Source organism: Sarcophilus harrisii, chromosome 3, assembly GCF_902635505.1.
Source record: "Sarcophilus harrisii chromosome 3, mSarHar1.11, whole genome shotgun sequence".
NCBI classification, from domain to species: domain Eukaryota; kingdom Metazoa; phylum Chordata; class Mammalia; order Dasyuromorphia; family Dasyuridae; genus Sarcophilus; species Sarcophilus harrisii.
Window position 1 is genome coordinate 166,066,112 of NC_045428.1, and position 21,539 is coordinate 166,087,650.

The 21,539-nt window shown below is 34.0% G+C and overlaps 1 protein-coding gene across 1 annotated transcript in view; it reads left to right on the forward strand.

The window, feature by feature from the left end:
* The first annotated feature begins 10,396 nt into the window (after positions 1–10,396).
* Positions 10,397–21,539, forward strand: part of PROZ (protein Z, vitamin K dependent plasma glycoprotein) — a 30,490-nt gene continuing 19,347 nt past the window's right edge. The window contains exons 1-4 of the mRNA XM_003765726.4: positions 10,397–10,518; positions 11,895–12,058; positions 18,619–18,643; positions 20,286–20,399. Of these exons, the coding sequence (XP_003765774.2) occupies positions 10,410–10,518; positions 11,895–12,058; positions 18,619–18,643; positions 20,286–20,399 (412 nt within the window). The 5' untranslated portion in view covers positions 10,397–10,409. The remainder of the gene's footprint in view (positions 10,519–11,894; positions 12,059–18,618; positions 18,644–20,285; positions 20,400–21,539) is intronic.

The window sequence follows — 21,539 nt, forward strand, 5'->3', positions numbered from 1 at the left end:
TACAAGGAAGTTTTAAGGAGGAAATCTTCTCCCAGTTAAAAAAAAAAAAGTAAGAAAACAGGTACCCGATTTGTGGATGACAAATATTGATTTTTTTGTACATAGTTTTGTATACATTGCAACCAACAGCTGTGGCAGGTATAGTAATGGGAAAGGAGAACAGGAATGCTTTTCCTGAGGAAATCTGCTTTTTTGTTATTTGGAGAAATAGAAAGATAGGCATAGTAATAAAATGTTGTGAAACCGAGTATTGATCCATCTATTACAGAAAGCAATTTAGAGTTGCGCTAAAAACATGTTTAAAACATCAATTTCCTTTGAGTCAGAGATCCTAGAACTAGGCAGACTCCTAGAAGGTCAGAGGCAGAAAGAAAGCTCAAATATACACCAAAATATGTTTAGCAACACTTTTTTTTACTAGCAAAGGTTTAGAAACAAATTAGACACCCATTAATTTGGAAGTACTACTAAGTAATAATAATAATAAATTTTTTGTTCTTTGTGATCCAGAAGGAAAACTTATATAACTGGTTTATTCAGACTTTTGTTTGTTTCTCTCCCGAAAACATGTGAAATAAAGCAGTGCTCTCAATATTATCTCAAGTTAAATATAACCTAGAGCTAAGAGAAAGATAAAATTCATTCCAAGGGCCAAATAAAAAAGTTTCTGAATCACACGTTATCAGATCTTTGAGTGAAACATTTGAATGTCTCACAGATAATTCCTGTCTTTGTAGTATTAAATGGATCAAAAGACCAGTAAATTGATTCATTTTTCCATTCCATCTTCCTTACTTTCTGTTTTCCTTTTTTCAGCCCTCTAATTTAAAAACTTTAATCCAATCATGGTTGGTCACTGTTTAAGAGCTGACTGCCCTCTAATTGATAGTAGCTTATTAAGGGTTGCAGAGAAAACTGAAATTTTCTTTCTACCCTAACATGATCTTTTCTTTGGCCACTGCTTATTTTAGTTAATTGGTAAGAACTTAATTCTTCTCATTAATTAATTAGGTTCATTTAGATGTGGACAAAACTAATCATTTTTATGTTAGTATTCTATTAAATTAATTTGATGGGAGCTGACTAGCAGGTAGTTCTGTGCTTTTTCCTATTATGATTTCTTCTATTATTTAGGTGTTTTTCAGCTTTTCTTCAGATCAGTGATATAATAAAGGTCCTAACTTTGCAAAAAATAAAAATAATTTTTTTAAAAGTGAGAAGATATATTTATTAAGCTCTTACATTGGTTAAGCTAAACCCATTGTCAAATAGAATAAGACTGGTATCTGCTGGCTCTACTGTGCAAAAGTCAACATCTAGGTAGGCTTAAGGAAATGTAATTTAGCACAAGAAAGGTAAATATCTAGTCACAAAGAAAATCCAGTGGAATTAAAATAAAATTAGTAAACATTTGCTTTAGGTTTTATCTATTGTGAATTTGGATATAGAGAGTAAATATCACAATAACTAATAAGAAAAATTAAGGAGTAGCTAGATGGCTTAGTGGATAGAGCATCACCAGCCCTGGAGTCAGGAGGACCTCAATTAAAATCCAGCCTCACACACTTGACACTAGCTATATGACCTTGGCCAAGTCACCTCCTCATTGCCTTACCAAAAAAAAAGAAAGAAAGAAAAGTAAAGAAAAATTAAACAGGCTTTGAGAGACTCTTTAAAGGGAAAAAGAGAGACAGTGTAGTAAAAGGGGAGAAAGAAGGAATCCTTCCAAGTATATGTAGCCACATTAAACTGGGAAAAACTAGATTAGAGGAATTAATACTTGTTCTGATTTTCCAAAATAAGTGGAAAGATAAGAGAATTGAGAGGTTAACTAGGCCTGGAAAATTATGAAGATGAAAAGAAAAATCAAAAGATCCAAGAATAATATGGTTGCAAGAGAAGGACAGAAAAAAGAAATAATATAATATATACTATAGTCTATTATCTGTTGACTTATGTGAGGATTCCCACCTGAAAGTCAGGAAAACTTTTCTTATTTTTATTTGGCACTTGGAAAGTCTTCTAAAATTAGTTATCTGTTGGGGGACTTTCCCTAGATATTAAGAGATGGGAACTAAATTTGTGATTTCATTACTAAAGAGAATTCCCAAATGAGAAACCTCACTTCACCAATGCAGGTCTTCCCTGCAATTTATGATTGTAGAGTTCCCTGAGCAGTTAAGAGACTTGACCAGGATCATATGACTGCTGTGTGTCCAAGATGGAATTTTAATTCAGGTTTTTCTGGTTGAGTGCTACCTCTCTATCCACAATGATAAGCTATATTTATATTTATTCATTAGGATCTTAAAATACTTTTTCTTCTGTGTATTAGTTAGCATGAGCTAAAGTACCCCCAAATAGGATATATATGTATGTGTTGTATACATATATGTATCTATGTATATATGTATACACATGTACATGTATATGTATACAGACTTTATCTGTATCCACACAAGTGACTCTCTTTAGTTATTAAAATCTATTTTTTCTAATAGCAATAATAAATGTTTTAAAGTATCAAGCATTAATATCCTTAAAATCCACAAAATGAGTGTGCTCCTCCAACAAAGGGGAAGTTTTTCTTTGTGGGCCAACCACATTACTAAGTTTCATATCCTGGTAAAAAAAATTATTTTAAATCAAAGAAACTCATTATAACACAATTATCTATAGAAAAAAGAAAATGTAACAAAATCTAGGAACGGGAGGAAATGAAAGTTTTACATGTTAGTAAACCACATAGTTAGAAATTTCTTTTAAATTTCTAATTGGAAGTCAAAGAGAAATTAATGCCAAGGATCAACATATTGAGCCCACATGGAGAATACGGAATAACATGGAATAACACAGTGAAATTAAAATAAGCAAGCCAATGAGAGAAAAATTCATTTTTCTTTCTTTTATTTTATTAAAGCTTTTTATTTTTCACAACGTAAGTGTGGATAATTCTTCAACATTAGCCCTTGCAAAACCCTGTGTTCCAATTTCCTCCCCTTCCCCCATGCCTTCCCCTAAATGGCAAGTAATCCATATTTAAACATGGTAGAAATATATGTTAAATCCAATATGTGCATACATATTTGTACAATTATCCTGCCTCACAAGAAAAAAAGAGAAGCAAAATAAAATTCAAGCAAACAACAACAAAAAGAATGAAAATTCTATGTTGTGGTCCACATTCAGCTCCCACGGTTCTTGCTCTGGATATAGATGGCTCTCTTCATCACTGAACAATCGGAACTGGTTTGAATCCTCTCTTTATTGAAGAAAGCCATGTCCATCAGAATTGATCATCATATAATCTTCTTGTTGCTGAGTATAATGATCTAGTTCTATTCATTTCACTTCACATCAGTCCATGTAAATCTCTCCAGGTCTTTCTGAAATCACCCTACTGGTCATTTTTTACAGAAAAATAATATTCCATAACATTCACATACCACAATTTACTCAGCCATTCTCCAATTGATGGGCATCCACTCAGTTTCCAGTTTCTGGCCAATACAAAAAGGGCCGCCACAAACATTCATGCACATACAGGTCCTTTTCCCTCCTTTAAGGTCTCTTTGGGATATAAGCCCAGTAGTAGCACTGCTGGGTCAAAGAGTATGCACAGTTTGATAACTTTTTGAGCACAGTTCCAGATTGCTCTCCAGAATGGTTGGATCTGTAGACAGTTCCACTAACAATGTATCAGTGTCCCAGTTTTCCCACATTCCCTCCAACATTTGTCATTATCTTTTCCTGTCATCTTACCCAATCTGAGAGGTGTGTAGTGATATCTCAGAGTTGTCTTAATATGCATTTCTCTGATCAATAGTGATTTAGGGCATCTTTTCAGATGACTAGAAATAGTTTCAATTTCTTCACCTGAAAATTGTCTGTTAATATCCTTTGACCAGAAAATTCATTTTTCAAAAAATGCAAAGATTACCCACCCAAATGAGGAAAACAAATTATGGTAGGACAGACACAAAGTAGAAATCTCTAACTTGTATTTAAGTGAACAAATTGAATTTTTTAAAGTGATGAATTGAATTTTTTTTTAATTCTCTTTCCTCCTCTCCTCTACTAACCCATTTAATTAAGTAATGAGAAAACATTTTATTAAGGGTTTTCTAAGTACCAGAGATTTAGAAGAAAGAAAAGAAGAAATAATGTACAAAATAATATGCAAAAAATCATAAAAAATGTATAAAATAATATCCAAAATGTAATAAATCATGCTAAATAATTACACTATATTTTAGAGCATCTAGGTAAAATGTACAACCTAGAAGAAAATTAGTTTAATAAAACAATAGACAGAGAGACTAAATATAATGTGAATGGAAAGAAAAAAAGGTAAAGGAGAAAAAGAGGTAATGAGTGCTAAAGAAATAGAGGAGAAAGGAAGGAAGGAAAGAAGAAAAGAGGCAAGGGAGGAGGGAAGGAAGGAAAAGAAGAGGGAAGGAAGGAGAGAGGGAAAGCAAAGGAGAAAAAGAAAGAAAGAAAGATAAAAAGGAGGGAAGCAGGGAGGAGAGGAAAAAGAGAGAGAAAACTCATGCACCTATTTACATTCTAATGGAGGAGAAAACATATAATAAATAAGCACATACAAGAGAGAAAGTAAAAGTAAATTAAAAAAAAAATAATAACAATAGTTGGGGACCCAGGAAAAGGTCTTCAGTGCTAAGTGGAACTTTTGCCCTGAAGAAAGCCAGAGGCAGAGATTCTAAAAAGATAAAGTGAGGAGAAAGAGCTTTAGAGGCATGCCATTGTAAAAGCTCATAGGTGAGAATTATGTATGTGAAATAGAAGTACAACTGGATTGTAGAGTGGGAACCAGGTCATGAAAAGATTAAATGTCTTTGAAACTAGAGGTCATGGAAAGCCATTAGATCCGTTGCATAAAGAAGTATCATAGTTAGTTCTGTACCTTAGGAAAATAATTTTGATAATCAATCAATAAACATTTATTAAGCATCTAGTATATTCCAGACAGATAATAGTTGGGGATACATAAATGGGTAAAAGACAGTCCCTGCCCCCATGGAACTTACAATCTAATGTAGGAGAAATAGGCAGTGGGGAACATACTAAGGAAAGACATTACTAGAAAACTATTGCAACTTATGCAGAGTGAAATAGAGCTGAGAAAACAATATACACAATGAAAACATTATAAATAGAAAGGAAAAAAATCAAAAGTGAAGGATGTCTTATTAAAAATTAGCATGGCTCAAAACATTCCCCATCCCACCCCTTTGTAGAGGGAGGAGGTCCATAACTATTGGACATCTAAAATATTTTCAAATTTTTCTGATTCATTGATCAGCTATGCTGATTTTTCTATCTTTTTCTTTTTGTCTTTAAAACATAATTTATTGTTTGGGATGACTCTCTGGGAGGGGGGAATGATACTGGAGACAACTATAGTGCATTTTTAAAAATGCATCAAGAAAATATTATTTTGAAAATAAAACTACTTTGTTCAGGTGAGAGGTTATTGGGGGTGGATATTGAACTAGAAGTGGTGATCTTAAGAGGAAATTATAAGGTTTTTGCCTCTTGCCAAAAACAAAACAAAATAAAAAACAAACCAGAACCTACAAACCTTCAAAATTTTTATTTGTGTATGATTTTCAAATGATTTATTTGGGTGTGTATGTTTCAGTAGTTTACCTTACCTTCTCATTTCAGAACAATCCTGAATTTCTGGTCTTTAGTTTTTATGTACAGAAGGTGATTTGGAGAGTTCCCAGATCAATTTGACAAGCTTATACCATGGTGAGCTCTTGTTATAGGATTACTGATTTATGGAAATGACCTCATAGGTTATCTACTCTAATTTCCTCATTTTACAGAAGAGAAAACCAAGACCTTGGGAAGGAGGTAAAGGGAATTGCCCAGTGTCACACAGAGTGTGTGAACAGGAAATAGGAAAGTCTGAATTTTAATGGAGCTGTATTGACTGTTTTCACTATACTGTGTTGTCTCCACATGGGACTTGATAGCAGTTCACAAGGAAGGTTTGAGCATTATCTATTGAAAACTTTCTGGAAAGGATTAAGGACATTTCCTGGGCATCAGATACAATTTGTTTGGGCAGGCTGAGGTGGCTAGGAGCTACCTTTTTGAGCTGACCTATAGCAAGATATCATAGTCTCTGAATATTGATGTTGTGGGTTTTGTTTTTAATTTGCATTTTTCCTAATTTTAGCACTAATAGGAGACCACAGATCTGAGAGTAGACTTTGGTCCCTGGTAGATACCTATGCTCATTAGCACAGTCACCCTCAGGCATTCTACTTAATCCCAGAGATAGCTTCTTGAGCCCAAGAGATAATAGAAGCTGGGACAGAAAATTTCTAAACCAAGCCCCTTAACTGAAAAAAGCATGGCTAAGGCAAACATGTTCTCAATGACCCAATAGTTATGGAAAGAGGAACTGAGGTCTAAGCACTGAGAATTCCTAAATCACAGCCTCTTAGAGAGAGAGAGGATGTATTCACTTCCAGGATATTGAAATCTGCTCTTCTTCTCATACAAGAGCAGTTTCTTGGGTGAAACTTGTCTCAAGATATTCCTTTCTCTAGAAATCTCAAATTTTGTTCCAGTGTCTAATTTATACCTTCTAGAAAGAGAAAGGAGTTTATAAGGTCAATAACAACCTTCAATCAACCAGCAAACATTTATTAAATGTAATGCAATGCAAGGTACTGCCCTGGACATAAAAATACAAAATTGAGAGCTCATATATATTCTGCTGTAAGTATATAGATGCCTGAGAATATACAGAATACACACATTGAATACATCATGATAAGGAAATAGGGGATTATCAACTGGGGCAATCAGAAAAGGCCTTTTGGAGGAGATGACACTTTTACTTAACCTAGAAGGGAGTTAAAGGTGTGGAATAGAAGGTGAGAAGGAAAAGCCTTCCAGAAATCAGGAAAAGCTTATGCAAAACTGTAGAGGCAAGAGAAAGTGATGAACAGAAAATAGAAAGTAAGCCAGTTTGGATGAACTATAAAGCTTGTCATGGAGAAATAAAGTATGATAAGTCTTTTTTTTCCTGAGGCAATTGGGGTTAAGTGACTTGCCCAGGGTCACACAGTTAAGAAATGTTAAGGCAAATTTGAACTCAGATCCTCCTGAATTCAGAGCAGGCGCTCTATCCATTTCACCACCTAACTGCCCGGTCCAATCATTCTGGAATCAACTTGTAACTATGTCCCAATTGGTGCCAAATGAAATCAAAGGAAAAAGAAAAGGAATCATATGTACAAAAGTGCAGCAGCTCTTTGGGACATTGCAAAAACCTAGGAACAAAAAAACATGCTGATCAACTAGAGAATGACTGAATTAAGACATATAACTGTTATAGAAAATTATTGTAGTGTGAGAAACCACCAAAGGAGTAGGTTCAGAGAGACTGGGGGGACTTGTACTAAGTGTTGCAAAATGAAATGAGCAGAATTAGAAGAACAATATACAAATAAGAGTAACATGGTAAAGACAAACAAGTTGGAAAGACTTGAGATCCCTGATCAATGCAATGCAATGAACAACTATGATTCCAGAGGACTGAAGAGCATCTTATATCGTCTAATTCCTGAGAGAGAGGCGATCGAATCGAGAAGTGGAACAAGATATACAAGTGGTGAGGGATAAGTAGCAAATTTGAACCCTAAGAGCTAGGCTGGTTTCATCTCCACTTCAGAATTCTAGGGTATCTTTCTCTAATGCAGGGGGTTTGAGCCCCACTTCCAGATGTGTTTCCTCCCCCATTGGACATTGATTAGCTTCCCAGTTCCATTTAGCTAACCAACATCAATTGTAAAAGTACAAAGGGATATTTTCTTCAAAGATATAGTTACTGAGATTGAGGCCAGTTCCAATGATCTTGTAATGGAGAGCCATCTGCCCAGTGAGAGAACTGTGGGAACTGAATGTGGATCATAATACAGCATTTTCACTTTTTTCTATTTGTTTGCTTGCATTTTGTTTTCTTTCTCAGTTTTTTTTTCCTTTTTGATCTGATTTTTCTTATGCAGCAAGAGAATTGTGTAATTATGTATACATATATTAGATTTAATATATTTTTAACATGTTTAAATTGGATTACTTGCCATCTAAGAGAGGGGATGGAGAGAAAGGAGGGAAACTTGGAACACAAGTTATGCAAGGGTCAATGTTGAAAAATTATTCATGCATATGTTTTGAAAATAAAAAAGAAAAGGGAAAAAAAAATATGGTCACTGAACATTTAAGTGACTCTATAGCAGCAGAGCAGAGCCTCAACTTACATCTTCCTGATACAGTGGCCAACTTTTTTCTTTGGGAGGATAGGGGTGGAGAAGGTTATCAGGACTAAGTGATTTGGAAAGGATTCTAGGGAAATAGCAGAATAGTTTGTAAAATTTCAAACTCTCCTGATTTCCCCCACAAATAGAAAAAAAAAAAATTACACTCAGGAGTAACGTGAACTCATGAAAAATCAAGACTTGAGGTAGAACAGGGATCCTACTGATACAACCTGAAAAGATCTGAAGAAAGATCGGGAGCCGGGATTAACCTGTGTAAATTGTAAACTGCAAACATCTCCGAACTAGTTCCTCAGAAACTTTAAGTCATAGAAAGGAAAAAGCTCTAAATCACTACTGTTTAATGAAAATTATGACACCTCTCACTCACTAAGATGACAGGAAAAGATAATGATGAATGTTGGAAAGGATGTAAGAAAACTGAGACACTAATGTATTGTTGGTGGAGTTGTGAAATGATTCAACCATTCTGGAGAGCAATTTGGAATCCCAAAGGGCTATCAAGCTGTGCATATTCTTTATCTCTACTAGTCTATATCCCAAAGAGATCATTAAAAAGAGGAAAAGGAGCAATGTGTGAAGAAACGTTTGTAGCAACCTTTTTATAATGACAACGAACTAAAAATTGAGTAACAAAGAGATTATGTGATGATCAATTCTGATGGATTTTGGGCTCTTTTCAATAATGAAGTAATTCAAGGCAATTTCAATAGATTTGTAATGTCAAGTACCATCCACAAACAGAGAGAGAACTATGGAGACTGAATGTGGATCAAAGCATAGTATTTTTATCTTTGTTGTTGTTTGCTGGATTTTTTTTTTCCTTTTCTCATTCTTTTTTCTCCTTTTCATCGGATTGTTCTTACTCAGTATGATGAATATGGAACTTTGTTTAGAAGAATTGCACAAATTTAACCTATATTAGATTGCTTGCTGTCTTGAGGAGGGGAAAGGAGGGAGAAAAATTTGGAGTTCAAAGTCTTGCAAAGGTGAATTTTGAAAATTATCTTTGCATGTATTCAGAAAAATAAAACACTATTCAAATTTAAAAATTAACAAAAAAAAAAAAAAATGGTGAGCAGACAGATTTCAGGAAAATCTGGAAAGACTTACATGAACTGATGCTCAATGAAGTGAGTAGAACCAGGAGAACATTGTGCACAATAAGAGCAAGTTTATGTGATGATCATCTATGAAAGATTTAGCTCCTCTCAGCAAATACATTGATCCAAGATAATTCCAAAGGACTCATGATGAAAAATGCTATCCACATCTGGGGGAAGAACTGATGGTCTGAATGTAGATCAAAGCATACTATTTTCACTTTCTTTGGGTTTTTTTTCTCTTTCTTCTTTTGGAACACGACTAATATGGAAATATTTTAACATGATTAATACATGTATAACCTATATCAGGTTGTTTACTATCTTAGGGAAAGGGAGAAAGAAAAACTTTGAAACTAAAAATCTTATTTAAGATGAATACTAAAACTATCTTTATATGTAAATGAAAAAATATATGATTTACAAAAAATAGAAGAAAATAACAAAAGAAAAAAAAATACATTGCTCTTCTAAAAACTGTCCAACCCACAGAATTATATTCTAAGTTTACAAGAAAACTAGAGAATGTTAGGGTAATAAGGAATTCACCATAGAAAATAATTGCATGTTTATAGGTTACTGTGAGGCATTTAGATATTTTCTGCATTTTCTGTGAGATAGAATAAAGAGCTGTCTTGTTCTCAATATATACATTGTTAAATTTAGTGCTTGCACTAAATGCTGGGGATTCTTTGACCCATATCTGTGAAGACCTAGACTTGAGCTAGATTTGAGCTGTATTCTAAAATTTTCCAGAATTTCTAAATGAGAGCAAAATGAGCCCTAGATAGAGAAATGCAAAGATTTGCCTGGTTCATATAGTCAAAAGTCCATAGTTATCTGGAGATAGTCAAGAGATAACTGACTAATCATCCTGTAGCAGCAAGTCTTCTTTCTTTCCTCCCTCATTCCCTCCCACTCCCATGGCAGTGAACTTTGAACTTTTAACATTCTTTATTTGCTTAACTATTTTGAAAGACCCACTGGTATGCCACTGGATTCCATTGAACTAGCCTGGACTATCAGAATGGCGGGTTGCTTTTGGATGCTGCAGTTATGTTTCCTTGCCTTCTCTCTCCATCAGTCAGAGCAGTCAGGTACGACATTTGATTCTACTATATTACTACTTTCATTTTTCCATTGTACTGATGGCCTTTTTGAGACAACCTAGAAGCAAATCTGAAAGGTGGTTATTTTTTTCAGGGAGCAAATTAATCAGGGCACTGTCTTTTTTCATTGCTAAAGGGATCCTTTTTTTCCTGTTTCATTTTCCATATCAATTTCACCGAAATCCCCTTTTAAAGTCTGTGAAACAAAATTATCCAGAATACTGTCTAATGATAGCCTAAGCAGTAGAAGAATAAGAAGTATTTCTTATGCTCTGTCATTTTCCCTCTCTCCCAAATGGTCTAAGAGACTTTCTCTTCTAAGCATTTATAATTACTGAATTTACCTGAGCAAAAGTGTACTTTTCTACAATAATAAAATAACAAAATGAAGAAAAGAAGAAAGGAGAGATAGATAAATTCACAGTCAATTTGTTAATTTTGAAAAGCGAACAGGAGAAATAAGATCTTACATTCACCAAAACGACTAAATATTTTCAATGGTTATTATTCCAATAAGTGATGTGATTAAAATAATCTCATTTGAAAGAAAGTGATACTGATTATAAGATAAGATCAATTTTCTAAATTACAAATCTCTTATTATACATTTCATATTTAACATGGAATTAAATACATCTAAATTTCACTGAAAATAGAATTATAAAATGTTAGAAGTTAAAGATCTTATAGGATAATTAAATAATCTTATTAGCTAATCTAAGAAAAGGAAGGAAAATTAAGGAAAGTACTTAAGGAAAATACTTAAAATATAAGGAAGAGTAAAGAAAGAAATTTAGAAGGATACGCAAACTTTGTTAAATGAAATAAGTATATTTAAAATGTATATGTTAAGAAGAGTGCAATAGCTTCATATATATAATCCATTTTTCAGGTTTTCTTTATTAAAATGGCAATGTTTGTTGAATTCATAATGAAAGGGAAATTTTTTCAAATGATAAATCTAGTTGACTCCTCATCTTACAGATGTGGAAACTGAGACTCACTTTGAAAAAAATATATAAAAAATAAAGTTACACTAATCATACTAAATTATAGAAATGGTCTTAAAGAAAAATTTTATGAGACTTGTCCGAGGTCACAAAGCTAGTTACTGTCAGAGTCAGGAATATTTCCTTGGTATTTTAAATTTATGTCATGTTTTAGTACAGACTCACTTTTCTTTAAATAAATTTAAATAAATGAAAAAGGTATTTGCATCAGCACAAATGTCAGTTGGTTCTAGGATTTTATTTTATTTTTAAAACATCCATATATCATGGACTTATTAAAAATCAGAGATCCAACAATTATTGAATGATTGCTTTGAGTATTGACCTCACGTGCTTTCTTGCCCTGCTTTCCAGTATTTTGGCCGGCTTCTAAGGCAAATGAAGTTATGGTAAGAGCGAAACGTGCCAGAAGCTTTATTTTGGAGGAGATTTTAAAGGGAAATTTGGAAAGAGAATGCTTTGAAGAAATATGTGTTTATGAAGAAGCAAGGGAAGTGTTTGAAAACAATGAAAATACTGTATGTACTACATTTTTTTCCCCATTTCTAATCATTTCACCTTTTGCTATCCTGCAGAAATTTCAGGTGTCAAAGGAACAAAATTTAATTAGTTATGTCTTATAAAAGGGTCAACACTTTCTTCCACTATGCCAACAAATTATCAGGTGGTTTACTGTAGGATATGTACTTGAGATCCTAATTTTTAATTGGTCAATCACAGAATCACACTCAACATAAATGCATATAGAGAGAGCAAAGACCAAGTGTGTTCCAGCATAGCAATGTTTCCTCCTAACTTGGCAAGTTAGTGGTATCAACAGCTTTAGACATCATGCATAGCAATAGATTTTTCCCTGTTGTGCTATAAATCTATATATTTAACAGAAAAACCTACTTGTCTCAAAAAGGTCAACTCATATTTGAGAACAAAATAACCTTTCTTAGAACTAAATTCCTACATAAAAATTTCATCTTGATTTAGTGTTTGGATTAGTTATATTACCTTGACACATGTGGCCAGGTATGCATTGGAAGAAGTCCAAATCAGGGGGCATATTTATTTTAAACAACTCCCTAGTTTACTGGAAGGCAGTAACAGTAAAATTAGTCTAATTAGAATATAAGGTGAGAACATTTCAGGTTGTTGATAGTATAATATTTAATTTACACTTTGGATTTTTGCTTCTATATAGATCTGAGAAAACTATTTTAAAAGTTCATTCTGAATAAAGGTTTCCATCTCGTTACTACAAAGTCTGCTTTAATAAGTTTCCAAGAGTTCTGACTTCCTTACATGTCCATATGCTGTGAACTTATGTGAAGCGGGCTGTGTTCACTTGTGGTTACAAGAAGTTTGCAGTGTACTGCTCCGATTTCCCTTGCAAGGGGCCCTGGATATTTGCAACTCTTATTTCCTGTCAAGATAGCATAAAGCAGAGGCAGGAATAAGGCATTTGTGTGTCCTACGAAAGTCTGAAAATATGTTCTCTGTGTTCTAAAACTGTGTCCATGTGTTTTCCTCTGGAGGCTTTCTGGCTTCATTATAATTCAGGTAATTTGATTTATTATCAAAATACCCCCCAAAAAAACCAAAAAGCAAAGAAAAACAAAAACAAGAAACAAAAAAACCCCAATAACAATTTTTTAAAAAACCAACTACACACCATAGAGAGTGGAATTCTCTGGAGTTCAAATTATGTGTATTTTTAAAAAATATCCCTCATTTGTCCCCTTTCTTGTCAGAATGCTTTTTTAAAATAGCTCCTTCCATCTATCAATTAACAAGCATTTATTAAGTACCCACTATATACTAAGCACTGTGTTGGATGCTGAGGAATATAAAAACAAAAGAAATTGGGCTCTGCTTTGAAAGACCAAGAGAGAGTATGTGTGTATTTATGTATGCACACATACTCCCCCCTATATTGAAGAATAAATATTTATTAAATGTCTTACTATGTGTCAGGTGCTATGCTAAGCATTGACTACGGTGCTTAGCACTATATGTGTGTGCCTCTGTGCATACACACACAAGATACATATATATGAATATATATAAGTATACACATACATATATACTTATATATGCATATAAAACATAAATACAAGGTAATTTGGGGAGGAGGACACCAGCATTTGCAGGGATCAGGAAAGGCTTTATGTAAACTAGTGTTTGAAATAAGCCAAATGACATGTCTTTGATCATCAGTTCTACTCTTTTATGTAGCTTAAATCTTTCATTTCTAGAACATGAATGAGTTTTTCAAAGTTTTAAACCCTGCCTCCTTTAAAAAGAAAGAAAGAAAGAAAGAAAAGAAAAGAAAAATGGTAGAAAAAATGGGGGAAGGGATCTTATACTGACATATTCAGAGCAAAATGAAATTTTATGGTTGTTTTTACATCATTGAATTACTGTTCAACACAAAAGAAAAAATTACACATTCAAATCAGTCAAACTTCCTGAAGGACTTTGCTGTCACAGAAGGGCTGGGAACAAATTTCTTTCTAAAGAATTGAGTATATTCAGAACCCTAAGCAAGTAGAATCACAAATGTACAGAGGAATATAATGGTAAATTTTTTTTTAAACAATTACCCTGGAGGGCAGCTAGGTGGCACCGTGTATTGAGCACCTCCCTGAAGTCAGGAGGACCTGAGTTCAAATTTAGCCTCAGATATTTACCACTTCTAGTTGAGTGACCCTGGCAAGTCATTTAACTCTCAATTGCCCCCAGACAAACAAACAAACAAAAAACAATTGGTCTGAAGTCAGAAAGACTGTTCTTCCTAAATTCAAATTCAAGTTCAGATAGCCATGTCACCTTGGACAAGTCACTTTACCCTGTTTGCCTCAGTTTCTCATCTATCAAATGAACTGGAGAGAAAAAAAATAGCAAACCACTTTAATATCTTTGCCAAGAAAACCCCAAATGTGGTCATGAAGAGTCAGACACAACTAAAAAATGACTGAACAACAACTGGGGGAAATGTACCCACATGTTTAAATTTTCTGTATCGTTAACACTTTTTGAAATTCAATCAACAGAACAAAAATCAAGCCTTGATTTATATCATTTGGTGGCAGTGCTTATGATGAAAGCATAACAATGATCTAGCAGAGATCAGAACTAGATGTAGAACATTTTGCTATAGAAAGAATTTGTTGATTACTTAACTCCTTCATTTTACAGATTGGAGACCTGAAGTTTAAAGTGGAATAGAATGACTCAAAATTGACTTCTTAGATTAATTGATTTTTATATTAAGGGACTACTCCCCAACTTCATTTTTTATTTTTAATTGATTTGTTTTTAAATCATTTTAATTTCCATATATTCCACCCTTACCCAGAGAGTCATTCCTGATAACAAAGGTTTTTAAAAGAGAGGGAATAAAGCAGTTCACCCAAACCAATCAACATTAATTAACTCACATAGCATATACAATGTTCCATACCCAGAGTTTTTCACTTCAGTAGCTTTAAAAAAAAATCACAAAACACAAAAACCCCCACTGCTACTCTTTTACTTTGAGGTTATCTTAGTATTGCTCTCTCTCCATCTCTCTCTGTTGCTAGGATACTAATAAAAGGAACAAATTATGTTCATCTGCTTCACAGCTGAATTTGAGAATAACCCTGGGGATTTTTAGTGATTTAAATTTTTTTCAGATGATAGTTGATAGCCTGTATTTTTTTCCTTTGAAAACTGTTCCTCCACTTGAGTATATCTCTTGATCATATATATTTGCACTAGTTACCTATAGATTCTGAAGATCAAACCTTTATTAGAGATATTTAACATAAAAATTTCTTTCCATTACATCCTTATTTTGATTCTAACTGCAGTGGCCAACTTGTGCAAAGGTTCTTTTTATATTATAAAAATTGTCTATTTTGACTTTGATAATCTCATGTCTGAGAATAAATGTTTTTTACTATCCATACTAGAAAACATTACCTTATAGTCTTGGTGTGGTGAATTGCTTGAATTCAAGAGTTCTGACCTGAACTGAAGCCATTCAGGTAATTAAACTAAGTCTAGCACCAATATCAGGAATGGAAGTTGAAGGCAGGTTTCTTTTTAAATGGCTTTCCTAGATTGAAATGCCCTTTATGAGAGTTGTTAGTGTTTTATCCTAATAATTATCCTAATAAAAATGAAATTTTATCCTAATATCCTAATAATTTTTTTTTCCTATAGACCAGGACCATCTATGAAATTTAGTCATTAATTCTGGAATTCATCATATTTCTTGAGGTTTTTTTCAAAGGGCTGATAAGTCCAATTCAATTCAGGTCAACAATTATTTATTAAATGTCTATCACATATAGAGCATAGTGAAGGCAATAGGAGAATTACAAAGTCTAACTATGACAAGAATCCTTGCCTCCAGAAACTTATAGTCTAGTGAGAGAATTTTATTTAGATCAGAGATATCTGTGATGTCAGAAAAGTGAAATATAGAGTAATATGTAAGATGCTAGAGGGAAAAGTGTTATTGGCCAGGGGGAGGCATAGAAGGCTTCATAGAAAAGGCAGTATTTAAACTGGATTTTTCCTTTTGACTTAATCCTACACCAACAGCCAGGTAAGTCACAGGAATGGTCTCCAGTTTTAATGGAGATAATAACCTGGTTATATCCCCAGCCAGTCCCTCCTTTTCTTTCATCAGACCAAAGGGGAAAGAAAGTTTCATATACTATTAATAAAAAAGAATAAAGCTTGGAGTTAGGAGAGTACTAGTTCCAAATATCACTCCTAGCATTTGCTAAGTGGATGACCTCATTACCAATTATTTAAATTTTCTCAGCCTGAGTTTTATCTGTAAAATGAGAACAATAATATCTATGGTACCCATTTCACAGGGTTATCATGAGAATAAAATGAGGAAATATATGTATATCTAAATCTAAGATATTTTGCAAATCTTAAAGCTATACAAATGTTACCTGTTATTATTATTACAAATAAACTTCAAAACACAATATGAATCAAGGAAGAAGACTAATTTAATCTAATGTCTATACTATCTTCATGTATTTAATGCCAACAGATTGCTATATATCAGGCCTCATTGTTTGAGTCTTTTTAAAAATAATTTGCTCTTTGCCTTGAATTTTAGCTGGTGATAAAGCAAATAAAAATAAACATACTCTTGTCATCTGACACTAATTACTATTCAACCAAAAGAATGTCATTTTCTGAGGCTCTCTTACAGGGTAAATTATACCTCTTTTCATATATATTATTCCACACAAATTGCCTCTCAGCTTCAAAAATCCCCTTATAGATTAAATGATAGAACCAATAATCAGTTCTTTATGGTTTTAAATAGCATAGCATCTGACTTTCAAAGCTAAAATCCTGTAGTCTTAATTGAATTTCACACCCATGTCACATTTCCCCTGGAGGATATTCGTAATCTGTTCAGTGACTTGTGAATCAAGCCCTGTTCTTTCACATGGTAGTTGTTCAGTTGTGAACAACCTTTCTTGATCTCATTTGGGATTTTTTTGGGGCAAAAATACTGGAAAGATTTGCCATTTCCTTCTCCAGTTCATTTTATAAATGAGGAAACAGGCCAAAAAAAAAAAAAAAAGTAAAATGACTTGCCCAGGATAACACAGCTCATAAGTACCTGAGGTCAGATTTCAACTCAGGTTTTCTTGACTCCAGGCCCAGCACTGGACAGCCATATAGGAGTAAATACACTTACACAATAGTTGTACATTAATTATATCCTCTATTGTGCAATAGCTAATAGTGTGTAGATCTTATTGCCCCTAATAGATTGTAAACTGTTTTAATAGACACCAAGTCTTATTTATCTTGCATCTTCCCTAAGCATCTTGAACAAATGATTCTTACAAACCATGACCCCAGAAGGCCTTTCTAGGAATAATTGTTATTTCCCTTCAGATCTAGCCCTTAGCAGCCTTAGCACCATAGGAATTTGGCCATAGTGATAGGGAAGCCAGTTCAGATCTGTTTAAGGCAACAGACCCAAGAATGATAAACAATTGCAGAATTTGTTCTTAAAATATTGCCAGGCAACAAACTGAATAAATATTCATTCAGCAGATATTAATGAAGCACCTACTATCTGCAAACTACTGTGTTAGCTAGTATTTATTGTGTCATGGGAGGAAGGCTAAACTGTTATAAAATTCTGTAACAGCATGTGAAACAAAGTAATTGTATATGCCCACCAAAGAGTCCCAGCTCCTGAGCAAAATAGTCTGGCTTAAGGAACAAAATTTGAGGAGGTAGTAGGGATGGAACCAAAGTACACACTTTGCCCAAGACTTGCCAGATCCCTTTGAAGCAGCCCTGTGGCTCACATTTCTCTTTTTTCTCAATAGCATTTTATTTTTCCAATTATATGTAAAGATAGATTTCAACATACATTTTTGTAAGATTTTGAGTCCCAAATTTTTTTCTCCCTTCTTCCTTTATTTCCCCCTTCCCAAGAGAAAAAGAAGGTCAGCTTTCTGAAGGAGGATTTTCATCATTACTTTAATTTCTCTGTGAAGATGAGTATAAATACCTGTGATTCTTTACAGATAGTGAACCACTTCAAAAATTGGAGTGGGTATAGAGGTAGAAACTGGACTCATTCCAAACTAGTTGGGTAGGAGTCTCAGCTGAAGAGGCAAAGCCAAAGGATGAACAATGAAAGCTTCAATCACTCCAATTTGGAGGGAGGGGGCCTGCTGAGGCAATTGGGGTTAAGGGAACTTGCCTAGGGTCACACAGCCAGGAAGTGTTAAGTGTCTGAGGTAGGATTTGAACTCAGATCCTCCTGACTTCAGGGCTGGTGCTTATCCATTGAACCACCTAGCTGCCCCCAAGCTGCCCCCAAGCTGCCCCCAATCACTCCAATTTTTAAAATATGATGTGAGAAATCTTCATTTTCATTGCCAGCTTTCAAACCATCCAGATGAATACCAAAAAGCAATCCTACTTTTATCACACTGGTATTTTGGCCCATGTTTTAATAAATATATGCTTTTATGGAAGTGAGACTAGAAGGGAGAAACTGCCATTTTAAATGTTTGAATGTTTTTTTATCTTACAGAATTCATTTTGGAGGCAATATATGGGTAAGTGAATTTCTTTGATTTTTTTTTCTTGTTGACTTTTATTTGACAGAATTTTAGAAATAGAAAGAAATTGTAGGGAATCCAACCCTGAAAAAGATAAAGTAATTTAACCTAGGTCACATAACTAGAAGTATTATGACTCAATTCATCCCCAGATTGAACACAAGTTTTTTGGTCAAGATCTTTGAAGATCACTTACAAAATTACAGTGTTCAGTTACATTAGTGGAAGAAATGTCCTTCTAAATGGGGGAAATTGAAGAACTGAACCAGAGTCATCTAAGCATCTAGCCTTCACTCTCCAATGACTTCTTGGATTCCCATACATAATGCTGAAGATGTTGGAATGATTCTTCATAATAACTGACAACAAAAAGTTCACATCTGTTCTACATCCTTCTAAACCTTGGAGAAATGACTCAAGAGGACTCTAGGTGGTGTATTATCTATAAAGTGACATGGTAGTAGATTCACCACCAACACTAGTCACAGTAGTAGAATGTGATGAATCTTGTATCCATGGATGGGGTCCTAAGGAAGCCCAACTATTTATTAGTAATGAAGCCCCTGACTTGATGTTATCACAGACAGAGAGACAAAGAGACAGACAGACAGAGACAGACAGAGAGACAGAGAGACACACAGGAGAGAGAGAGAGAGAGAGAGAGAGAGAGAGAGAGAGAGAGAGAGAGAGAGAGAGAGAAAGAAAGAGAATGAAAGAGAGAGAGAGAAAGAGAGAGACAGAGAGAGAGAGAGACAGAGACAGAGACAGAGAGAGAGAGAGAGAGACAGAGACAGAGACAGAGACAGAGACAGAGAGACAGAGAGAGACAGAGACAGAGACAGAGACAGAAACAGATATAGAGAGAAAAACTGTTGTAGGCTTGGAGTTAAGTATAGAGTAACTGGCCTCATAGGTTAGATTTTTGTTTTCCCTTCTCCCCTGCATTGTCCATTCTTGAAGAGATTTTGTATATGTCAGTCTCAATTTAGGAAAGAAGTATGGAGTCAGAAAGGAGTTTTATATAATAAAGCAAGAATTTATAAAATGAAGAAGGGGAAAAAAAGAAAGAATATAAGGACAAGGTCTGTCTTTTTGTCTTCACAGCCACAGTCTGCTATGGTGCAGTGTACAATATAAATTCTTGATAAATGTTTATTAAATTGAATTTAGAAAAATAAAATATACCAAAAAATACTATTAGGGCTTAAGAATGCAAAGAGCAAAAAAGGGCAAAATTTAAGATTTTCGTATTTTAGTTTTCTCATCTTTATTAAAGTGGGATGGAGCTGGGAGGAGCATATTTAACTAAATATCCATGAAGGACCCTTCCATTTTCATCTATGATTCTGTGACTGGTTACCTTAATTACTCTTCACCTTTGGTTCTACTATATTCTGACTTTGTCTTTTGGCTATCTCACTGAAGAATCTCACCCAGACATGGATTAGACTGGGACCAAGAATCAAAATTTAAGCTTGCCAAGATTGCCAGTTTTTAGATGCTCTCATAAAAGTACTGTCTAAGGTAGAGGTTGAAAGTAAAATCACGTTGGGAATAGTATCCTTTATTATAGGTAATTACATTCCATAAATGTTTTGCAATTCTTAAATTTTCCTGTATTTCATTAATGTTCCCACAGCTGGTACTCCTTGTATCTCCCAGCCCTGCCTAAACAATGGAGTATGCATGGATAACATTCGAAGCTACATTTGCAGCTGCCTCGAAGGGTTTGAGGGAGTGAATTGTGAATATGGTAAGAGCCCAGACTGTGAATTAATTTTCTTCCTTTCATGAAATTATCAGGGATATTCTCAATTCTAATTCACTTTCTTTTCCCTCCCCATTCTCTTCCCATCATAGAGCTTTTTTTTCTGGTAAGAAGCTGTAATCTGATTCTTGTAGGGAACTCCCAGTGTAGAAACTCATTGTTGTAGCTGGGCTGCTCATCGACAATTTATTTTTCAGATGAGCCTCATGTTCATTTTATAACAAAACCAAAACGGTTCCTTTTCTAGTGACATCCAGGATTATTGGATGTCACTTTGAGTAATAAGCAGAAGTAAATGCTTATTATATGGGTTGTACTCTATATGCAAAATATATATAATTTATAGATTATAATATATTGATTATTGTATATAGAGAGTATCTACTCTATAGAGAGAGAGAGAGTAGAAAAGAGGAAGGATCAAAAGTATCAATAAAATGTAAACATAACCCAAATAACATTTTCCCTACCAATATTATTTCACAATAATATCATTAATAAATCAACAAATCTCATCATAATGTCACAAAATTACATTATTTGGTTGCAGAGGTGCAAATTAAGTGATTGATCACAATATAAACTTGTACTTAAATCTTACCAGCTTAATTCCTCTTTCTGTGCTAAATTGGGTACATATATATTGTGTTTATTAACTAATTATTTCTTCTGCTAGTAACAATAATAGCTAGCATTTTTATAATAGCCTTTTAGAATCTGGGAAGTGTTTTACAAATATTATCACATTTGATCCTTATAATAATAACCCTGGATATTGTGGCTACTTAGCTATTTCAGGCAGGTCCAATTCTTCATGACCCCATTTGGAGTTTTTTTTGGCAAAGATACTGTAGTAGTTTGCCATTTTTTTCTCCAGCTCATTTTACAGATGAGAAAACTGAGGCAAAGACGGTTAAGTAACTCGCCCAGGATCACATAGGGAGTAGATGTAATTTAATTCAGTTCTTCCTAACTCTAGGCCTAGTACTCTATATATTATATTCCTAATTGCCATCACCTTGAATAACATTTTTGTGGAGCTAATTAAAATCTTAAGGGAGATATGATTTTCCTAAGGTGCAGATCTAACCACGATACTTCTTTATTCAATTAATCCAATGGCTT